Consider the following 10,372-nt stretch of genomic DNA (forward strand, 5'->3'; position numbering starts at 1 on the left):
GATAGTTTCATCACTAGATTCCACAGCAGTCAACTTCTGATGCTATAATGGTCACGGATACGTTTTGACATCTTGACAGTATCCAGTACCACTCTTCTCTGCCATCTACTCTTCTACTGGAATAAATGAAAAAAATAGACTGATTTTTAAAAACCTTTTCTTATCCTTTTTTATATTTTATGATGCCATGCCAACAAACAGGAACGCAATAAATGATTGGGAAATGTAACGGAATTTCTGGTAGACCTACAAACGGCAAAAAGGCAGGCAAGAAGTCATAAATGACCAATTAAGCTTACAAAGGTGAGATATTCCTGGGGGGGGGCGGGAAATTAATGATAAGCATACCAACTATTTCCTACCAGTTAGTTAACTGGTAGAAAATGCTGCCAAGTATTAAAGAGAAACAATGCTTTGCATAATGTAGACAATACCAACACTCATCACCTCAAAGAGGCCAATCTATAAGTCACAGCAGAAAGAACGCTAAAAAAGAAATCAGAAGATTAATGTTCAAAACTCAGGTCTGTACTGGACAAGTTTCCTTATCTATAAAAGACTTACTACCTACTCTATTTACCTTGCTGAGTTACTGGGAGAATTAGACAAGACCGTATGTATACAAGGGCAGTTATTAAACTGTCATGACAGTATGCAACTACACAATATTACCATTCAAGCTGGAATCAAGATTGCTGGAAGAAATATCAATAATCTCAGATATGCTGATGACACTATCCTTACGGCAGAAAGTGAAGAGGAACTCAAAAGCCTCTTGATGAAAGTGAAAGAGGAGAGTGAAAAGGTTGGCTTGAAGCTCAACATTCAGAAAACAAAGATCATGGCATCTGGTCCCATCACTTCATGGGAAATAGATGGAAAAACAGTGGAAACAGTGTCAGACTTTATTTTTCTGGGCTCCAAAATCACTGCAGATGCTGATTGCAGCCATGAAATTAAAAGACGCTTACTCCTTGGAAGGAAAGTTATGACCAACCTTGATAATATATTAAAAAGCAGAGACAGTACTTTGCCAACAAAGGTCCGTCTAGTCAAGGCTATGGTTTTTCCCGTGGTCATGTATGGATGTGAGAGTTGGACTGTGAATAAAGCTGATCGCCGAAGAATTGATGCTTTTGAACTGTGGTGTTGGAGAAGACTCTTGAGAGTTCCTTGTACCGCAAGGAGATCCAACCAGTCCATTCTAAGGGAGATCGATCCTGGGTGTTCATTGGAAGGACTGATGCTAAAGCTGAGACTGCAATACTCATGCGATGAGTTGACTCACTGGAAAAGACTCTGATGCTGGGAAGGGTTGGGGGCGGGAGGAGAAGGGGACGACCGAGGATGAGATGGTTGGATGGCATCACCGACTCTGTGGACTTGAGTCTGAGTGAGCTCCGGGAGTTGGTGATGGACAGGGAGGCCTGGCGTGCTGTGATTCATGGGGTCGCGGAGAGTCGGACACGACTGAGCAACTGAACTGAACTGAACTGAATATCCAGGTTAGATGATTTTACAACATCCTGGTGCCTCAGTTTCCTAACTTCCTTTCCTAAAATGATCCTGACCTCCATTCTACCATAGCCATTTCACTCTCATGGTCATTACGATTTCAACTCCTCCATTATCTCTATTTCAAACACTGTGCTCTCTAGCCACAACCTTCTGTCTTTCCAACTCAATTCCTCTAGAATCTCCACTCCCAGAATCCTTCAGCCTCATCAGAATCTATGACCCATTGATCCAACTTTCTCTACCCTTTACCCTCAAAGTCCTTATTTGTCTCTCTGCCAAGCTTAAAATCACATAGCCCACTATTATAATCATTCCCTTGTATACACCTTATACTCTACTCCCTTGCCCCCATTCACATTAATTCTGGTTAATGGAGACTGGTCATCACAGCTTTAACTGTATGTGTAGCACATATAACACAACTGTATCTAAAGCAATCTTCCTACATCTATTCCCCTGCTTAACACCTTAAATAGCTAGTACATGCTGCTAACAGCATTAAAATAAAACTTTTGTAGCCCTGCAGCTGCTGCTGCTAAGTCACTTCAGTCATGTCCGACTCTGTGCGCTAGCCCTAGCTTTTCCTTTTCCCATTTCCAATGGTTTATTCATTGTCCTAAAAAAACACAAACAAACCAAAAAACTCCACAACCAATTCTGCTAGTTTCACCTCTACATTTTTACCCTGGCTATTTTCTCCAGCTGAATGCCTCCCAATCCTTTCCTTTGCAAGGACGCAAACCCATCTTTCAAGACCCAGTTTAAATGTTTCATAAAGGCACACTTAATCATCCCACTTTAAGGGTTCTCTTTCTCCCTTAGGGTTTTGCAATTATTTACTGCAATACTATTTATCTGATAATCATGTTAGTCTTGTGTATAATATGTACCGTTTTTACTTTTGGTATCTCTCCAGCTGTAACAATAGCTCCCTGAAAAACACCAATTCTTAATCAACTCCCCCAAAGACATAATCATACATACTATTCTTAAAACAAACACTTCAAATACTGTTTTAACAATGTTTCAAAAAATTAACTTAAATTCTAAAAAAATTTCTGAAGTAAATATACCTTTTTGTATCTCTTGTGCAGATGAATCCCTAAAGTAATATTAATTAGACTTTCAACTACTTTTGTCCCTTTTATACTCCATAATTTTACTCATAGCAACAAGATAAGTTATTGACACTACAGCATAAAATCCACAAGCATCAGCTTTAGTTTCTTCTATAGTCAAGACCTAAAGTATCAAATTAATTTATTGATTTTATCAGTACTGCCTATAAAAAGGGTGAAAAATTAAGCCTCTCTCTCTTACCAACTCTGGAAAAATAATATCGAATGAACCATGAGATACGAATACTAACTTTTCCAACAATCATTATTTAAAATGTCAGATACAAAACATGATCAATGACTTTTCTCTATAACAACTTTAAACCTGAAGAGCTATTTTGTATTCCAGTTCTAATAAACAGAGACATCAATTGAAATCCCCCCTTGAAATCAACGTAATTGCTTTAGAAAGGATCACAAAAGTAATTGGAAACTCATGAGACAAGAGTACATGTAATATTACAAAGGTAACTTTTTGGTCACATCAGTGACACAAAACACAAGATTTACCTTACTCTAACATTGCTGGTAAAAAGAATTCAGGCAAATAACAGGAAACTCTGGGGCCGGAATGTTCATTTCTTACTCACTATAGCACTTTCTAAAACATTATGTGCTATTAACTTGTATACAATGTCAAAGTAACTTAAGCTATACTTTTTTCCCCATACATTCCTAAATTAGATATAAAATACTAAGCGTATGTTAAATCTCAAAGAAATCATTTTGTATAGGCATAACAATACAGTGCATTCAGCTTGGGCATATTTAATTTTTTGCACTGATTAATACAATATGTATTAAGCACATTTGGTTAGACTTCCACAGTTAAATGGACAATTCATTTTTTATAACTGGAAAATCATTACAACATCTTCTGGTATTCACTGCAATATCAAATCAATGCCTTCTTTCAGTATTTGTGGTGGTCATTTGTAATGCCTTTAGTAACTGCCATGAGTCAGCTTTCACTTAATACTAAATGGCAATGCTAATATGAAAAGAGAGAATGCCAGACATACAAGTATCAAGTAGTTTCAAGGAAGGAATTTTAACAGAATTCAAGAACTGGATGTCTACCTCAAGCTGGAATTCATTTTCATTAATAAAATACTAGAAACTTATTAAGTCACAAGAGCAAAGATGAGGGGTTCAAGATTTCATGAACTTTTGCTTTTTTTCCGAAAATGGTAATCTTGACCACATCAAGAAAACAAACCGTCCTTTATTCCTTTTATCATGTTATCCAAATAGATTGAATTTATATGGAAATTATCCCAGCGATGAAGCAGCACAATCGAGCTAGCCAGTTATATATGCTTTTAAAATTTTTTTAAGTCACAAATGTTCGTTCTGACTATTTAACTTATAAATAGACCTGAGAAAATGGGATAAAAGAATCTCTCGCAGTACTTCAATGAGAATTTTGTGACACATACAGAATAAAAGGAAGGACTACAACAGGAACGCTTATTTTTCCATAACTTTACTGGCACTCAGCCTAATGATATATTTACCTACATCTCTTTCTTCTTGGTCTTCCATACCTACTTTAAAATGAACTAAGTAAGGCTGCCATCAAGTGAGGCCCTATGATCACAGTTCTTGCCAACCCCATCCTCCCTTCAAGGCAGGTTATAATAAATGTCCTTCTCTCTGATGTTATTTCTTAATATGTCTCATGTTTTTAAATGCCTTTTGCCTTAAATATACACCCTGTACCCTTCAAATCACAAGCAGGGAGACTTCCTTTATGTTGACCTTACTTTGGTCACTCTTAATCCCTTGAGAATATACTAACCAGTTATTGTGCATTTGCTAATAACCATACCAATTCATGGTGAGTATACTGAAGCTTGTACAGCCTTGATTCCAGTCCTTTCCACCTATTATCATGTGTATGGGAATCGAAACAGTAATGATTTTGCGTAAGTTTCAATATCCCAAGCAAAGCTGACAATGATTTTCACAGCTAGTGGTATCTTTCAGATGATAGGAAACAGAGGTTAGAACATTTGCCCATGTGTGATCTCTGTCATGTCTGCATTAGAATGCCAACTGTATTACACAGTCCCACAGAGAAAATATATTAATATACTTCTATGACCTAAATATTTTAAAACTGTAAACCTCCTGACAATGGTCTCAATTAAGAATTATCTGAAAGTCACATCCTGCTGTCACATATGAAACACAAAAAAAGATATACTACATAAAAGTAATACAGCTTACTGCTGTGTACCACTGTGATTACTATATACGTTACAGAAAGTTCTTGGGTAATCTTTACACTTTCATTATGACCTTTAAGGTAGTTGTTTTTTTCATTACTTTATCACTCACTGATCTCTTACTGTAGCTCCTTTTCATTAGAAATCTCAAGCAGAATGCATTCAGAACAAGAGGAAATGAGAAGCTACTCAAAATCACCAGTCCTCTGCAAGCACACAAGCTGAAGAACATTTCCTCACTAACTTTCAGCTGCATCATCATTAATAGCTGCGCAACCACTAAATGCTAAGCAGTGTGTATATATGCCTCATCTCTGTACATCACAGTACAGAAAACACTTTCTTTCGTGAACTTGGAATTCAAAGTGTTGAAAATATATCTACATTTGTAAATTATACCACGCTATTTTCCACTAGTTTCTGTAACATTTCAATCTGTGAACAAATACGCCTTAATCTGGTAAATGTAGGCAGAAGTCATGTCTCATTCAGAAATTCAGGTCAGATTCTTAAAGAAGTAGTTAAAACTCTTAAAACATTAAAAAAATAAATACATCAGCCCAAGCCACAAAGATTTCCAAAGATAAAACACCACTTAAAGGGGGTATTTTTAAATAATGTCAGAACTAAGACAAGAGTTAACAATATATCCTCTATGACAAAGGGTAACTTATCACTGTCAGAAGCCTCCCTAGAAGCCCTTGGGAGACCAGCAAGAAACAGATCTGGACAAAATGCAACAGAGTAGAAACTGTAATTGTATCACCTCTCTGACAGCTCATTTATTCTTTGTGACCTATAAGTTTATCCTCCATATTTGATGACTCAGTTACAGTTATATAAAATATACAATTGCCAGTAAAGTTACTGGTCATGAACATAGGTTCAAAAGTCAAAGAGCAGGAGTCTAAATCCTGGTTCTGCCATTACCAGCTGCGGATACTTGGCTAAGTTATTTAACTATCTGTAACTGAGCTGCCTCATTTGAAAGTAAGAGTAACACTACGCACCTCATAGAGTTATTGGAAGATTAGGAGACAATACATGTAAAGTCCACAGAATAGTACCTGTTTATTATTGAAATGAAAGTATCAAATGTCTTCAAACATGTCCCTGATAATAATGATTACTCTTTATATTCATAAGTGCTTCAAGTAATATGCCAATTAGGCTCCTCTCTATATTATATAAAACACCTTTGAAACTTTTACTTGTTCACAGAATCTAATAGTGAAGCCTCCTCTGACTCCATACTAAATTCAAGAGACAACCCTTACACTCCCCAAAATTTGCACCTAATGGTAAACTGGCAAAGAGTGAAATTCTACAATTCTAAATTCTCTTGCCAAATTAAAGGCAAAGAAAATGATAGTCATCTAGAACTTACCAGAGAAGGTGCACAGAAAATTTCCATTGCTAGAAGATCTGTTTAAAGAAACAGGATCTATGTACTGTATCTGGAAACCTACTTTGGATTTGTTTTCAAGTGCACTCAGTAGCTTCACCTCATTTATCACTTAAAGCCTTAAAAGGCCAAGTTAATTTTGAATAACCTGACCTTGAACAATGTTTCAGATATGCTATATCCAAGAGCTTCCTAGGGCATTTCTCTCCAATAACTTTAAATCAAATGACATCATTAATGAAAATTCAACTACATTTCCCCCTTTATTGAAACACCCAGAAAAAATAGTACTTAAAATATTTTGAAATGAATGATTAAAAAAAATGTAAGCACAATAATTTACAGAAGTTCTAACATCCTGTAATCGTCTAATAGGTTTTCATTACTAATATCCTATTTACCCATAATGCTGGGACATCTGAATCTTAAAAACCAACATTTACCTGGCTGACACAATACAGCACAAATTGGCTATACCAATATAGAGCAGTAGGTAAAACATATCTAATATCTTCAAAGGCCTACCAAGCAACCAAAAGCATATCGTATACACAACTACAGCATGAGAAGAAAAAGTCATTTAACTTGAAAAAGGAGACGCTTTCCTCAATTTATTCAGGGGACTGCATTCATCTTCTGCTCTCCAATTTTCCTGAAAATCCTGCCTGTTCAACACTGCTGAAATCCTGTGGTTAACATTTTCCCACAAAACTTATTTGTCCATATTATCTATTTTCAATTTTAAGTGACCTTCAAATTCTCTCTGAAAAGCACTAGAAGATTTTAATTATCAACATGTCTCCTTAAAAACTACCAATAAAACCCCCACATCTTGCAGTCTACTCTTATTTTATGCTGCTCCCTAAAAAACCTCACCTTTCCCAAGGATCAAATAGCTAATAAGAACTGCTCTAAATTTCCCAGGACCTGCATTCCATCCTTAAACACCTTGAGATCCTGTATTGTGCTGCAGCTATTCAGCAGGCGCATGATCACAAGGCTTTTCAACAGCCTTAGGATCTTCTACTGTTGCAAAACTTCTCTTCAGCGTTCTAGGTGCTAGATTGTTACATTGTTGCCTTCACTGCTTTACCTGTTTAGTTACCAACCCAAACATCCCGGGGAATTCAAACCCTTCAAACTATCTTCCTAAACCTATCTAGAGTATTCCCTTTTAACTTTGAGAAAGAGCTGCAGCGGGATAATAACTTGAGTTCGGATGTTCATTCCTTGAACCAAACTGCTGTTGCCAGGGTCTGCGGTAGTAATGCAGGGGTTTCTTTGAGACTAAGGAGTCTTTCACCCTAGAAATAGCCCATCTCTAGTCGCTGAGATTTCTGCGGTAACAATGCTCAACTGGAAGGTACTCGAAACAGCCGAAAGACGTGTTGTTCTAATTTGGCCTTAATTTTTTCCTCAATCATGCTGGCCACGGCAAGGACGTTTTTCCATACAACGTTTGCAACTGAAGAAAGAAAAATCAAGCTGTTGGTAGCTGTCACCACCTGCTTGTAAAGTCCCTTATCATGATGCTTTTTATAAATCTCTCAAGGTAGGATTTGGGGCTAAGCTTACATCGACCATCCTCCTGTAACTTACTGTTTTCCAAGCCCATTTCACGACGTAATGACAACAGCAACATTTACGCTCAGGAAAATCTCAATGTTTGACTAACCATGGAGGCGTCTGATAACTAAAGCCCCCTTTTTCCGGATGAGGAAATGGAAAAATAGACAATGAAAGCGATTTGTTACAGTGAGCAAAGAGGGAGAAGGACCCCATGAAGAGCCGTGCAAGCAAAATCCAGGGGTTTAGGAGCCCCAGGCTCAGCAACACTCGCCCCAAAGCCTCCCACCCCACCCCACCCCCCGCTTTCCCCTGGGAGCTAGCCCAGCGCCCGCACACGCTGGGCACACCCGAGGGCAGCCCAGCCACCCCACCCAGCGGCCAGGCTGGGGCTCCCAAACCCGCAGACCAAACAGGACGAGGCCGCAAACCCAGAGGCCTGAGTTAAAGACGTAAGATACAGAGTGAGAGAAGATGCGGCCTCGCCTCAAACCCGGAGGCCCCTAGAGAAATCGGAGGCGGGAGAAAAGGGAGCAGGTTCGGAAGCCACAGCAGAGCCCCGAGAGAAAGAGAACTGGGAGTGGGGGATGAGGAGGTTCTGGTTCGGCCAGCGCCTTCCCCGAACTTCGGCGACGCCCGTGTTTACCTGAAAGTCTCGGTCCTCGTTGAAGCGGGAGAAGCGGTCCGCCATTTTGCCGCCTTCACTCGTCTCAGGACGACGCTCTCCGGTTCGCTCCTTCCCTCCCGCGACACCCGCCCCCTAGCTCTCCTTCTGGGTTCCCCGCCTCCTCCCACGCCCACCCGCGCGTGCAGGCGAGGGAGGGAGGGAGGAAGCGAGAATGCGTATCCCGACCAGAGCCCGGACGGCGCAGGCGCCTTTCTGTCCTGGAGGCGGAACCTGCCCTCGCGTCTCGGCTTCGCGCGCGACCCAAAGCGACCCCGGCGCCGCGCATGCGTACTCGCGCTAGGGGGCCGCAAGCGCTTCCGGAGAGAAAGGTCACGAGGGGGCGCTGAGCGCCTGGATCCGGATGTTTTCCTTCAGCTCGCTTCTGTTTGTGGGTTATCTCTTTTTGTCCGCTTGTTTGCCTGAATACACAGAAGCCCACCCTCTATTTTCTTCACCAAATAACAGCATAATGTAGTGGCCGAAAGCGCAGATTTTGGAGCCAGACTTCTTAGTTTAGAATCCTGGTTTATTAATCGTCGAACGAGACAGGAAATATCCCTTCTCTCACAAGGCCTACATTCCAGTGGGGAAAATGAGATAAATAATAAAATAATTACATAATTTAAAAAATTAACGAGTGCTAGGGGGAAAAAAAAAACAGGGTGATGAGAACAACGACCTCTGAAACGACCTTTGATCCTAGAAGCAGCAAAGAGCCTGCTGCTTTGGGACGGAGAGAACCTTAGACCCAAAGGGCCAAACACTGCTAATAACGTGGCATTTTCAAGCGATCGCTTGACAGTATTTCTCAAGAGACCACCGTTCCGTTCCGTCGCTCAGTCGTGTCCGACTCTATGCTACCCCGTGGACTGTAGCCTACCAGGCTTCTCCGTCCATGGGATTCTCCAGGCAAGAATACTGGAGTGGGTTACCGTTTCCTTCTCCAGGGGATCTTCCCGACCCAGGGATCGAACCCGGGTCTCCCGCATTGGAGGCAGACGCTTTAACCTCTGAGCCACCAGGGAAGCCCAGCACCTAGCATAGTAAGCTTTCAATAAATACTGTTGCATACATAAGCGAATACCTTTGCATTCCCTCTTACCTCGACCTTGGAATGCCCTTCTCCTCCTACACAATTTCTTATCCTATCCCTTCATTTTCTTACATATCAAATACTAATCTCTCATTCACTTCCTCTCTAGTACTAAGACAATTAGTTTGCATTATAAACGAAATTCAGAGTCTCAGATCTTCCTTTGACATTTCTGTGGTTTTATTTTGGGCACAATGCGCAACTTGTGAGATCTTAGCTCCTCTGGGTGTTGACAGTGAAACCACCAAGTTCTAGCCACTGGACAGCCAAGAATCTCCTCAGATCTTCCTTTGTTATCGTTTGTGATCTTTCTTGTAAGCAAGAGCATGCTGCTTCTGCTGCTAAGTCACTTCAGTCGTGTCCGACTCTGTGCGACCCCATAGACAGCAGCCGACCAGGCTCTGCCGTCCCTGGGATTCTCCAGGCAAGAACACTGGAGTGGGTTGACATTTCCTTCTCCAATGCGTGAAAGTGAAAAGAGAAAGTGAAGTCGCTCAGTTGTGTCCAACCCTGAGCGACCCCGCAGACTGCAGCCTACCAGGCTCCTCCGTCCATGGGATTTTCTAGGCAAGAGTACTGGAGTGGCTTGCCATTGCCTTCTCCGAGAGACCACAGTTGATCCAAATAAACTACAGCTCTCTGGACTTGAGTTTCCTTTTAAAAATAAGGAAATTAGGGTGCTCGGGGCTGGTGCACTGGCATGACCCAGAGGGATGGGATGGGGAGGGAGGTGGGAGGGGGGTTAGGATGGGGAACACATATACACCCGTGGCT

The 10,372-nt window shown here is 40.8% G+C and overlaps 1 protein-coding gene across 6 annotated transcripts in view; it reads right to left on the minus strand.

Moving 5' to 3' along the window:
- GPATCH8 (G-patch domain containing 8) overlaps nucleotides 1–8,729 on the minus strand; it is a 105,366-nt gene extending 96,637 nt beyond the window's left edge. For 5 of the 6 annotated variants that reach the window (XM_055408040.2, XM_055408043.2, XM_055408045.2 and 2 more), the window contains exon 1: nucleotides 8,485–8,729. In XM_055408040.2, the coding sequence (XP_055264015.2) occupies nucleotides 8,485–8,529 (45 nt within the window). In that variant the 5' untranslated portion in view covers nucleotides 8,530–8,729. The remainder of the gene's footprint in view (nucleotides 1–8,484) is intronic. The other variant, XM_055408041.2, reaches the window with a different exon arrangement.
- Between the last annotated feature and the right edge of the window lie 1,643 nt (nucleotides 8,730–10,372).

The sequence above is a fragment of the Moschus berezovskii genome, chromosome 20 (genome assembly GCF_049115385.1).
Source record: "Moschus berezovskii isolate FMDL1 chromosome 20, NW_MosBer_1.0, whole genome shotgun sequence".
In the NCBI taxonomy this organism is placed as follows: domain Eukaryota; kingdom Metazoa; phylum Chordata; class Mammalia; order Artiodactyla; family Moschidae; genus Moschus; species Moschus berezovskii.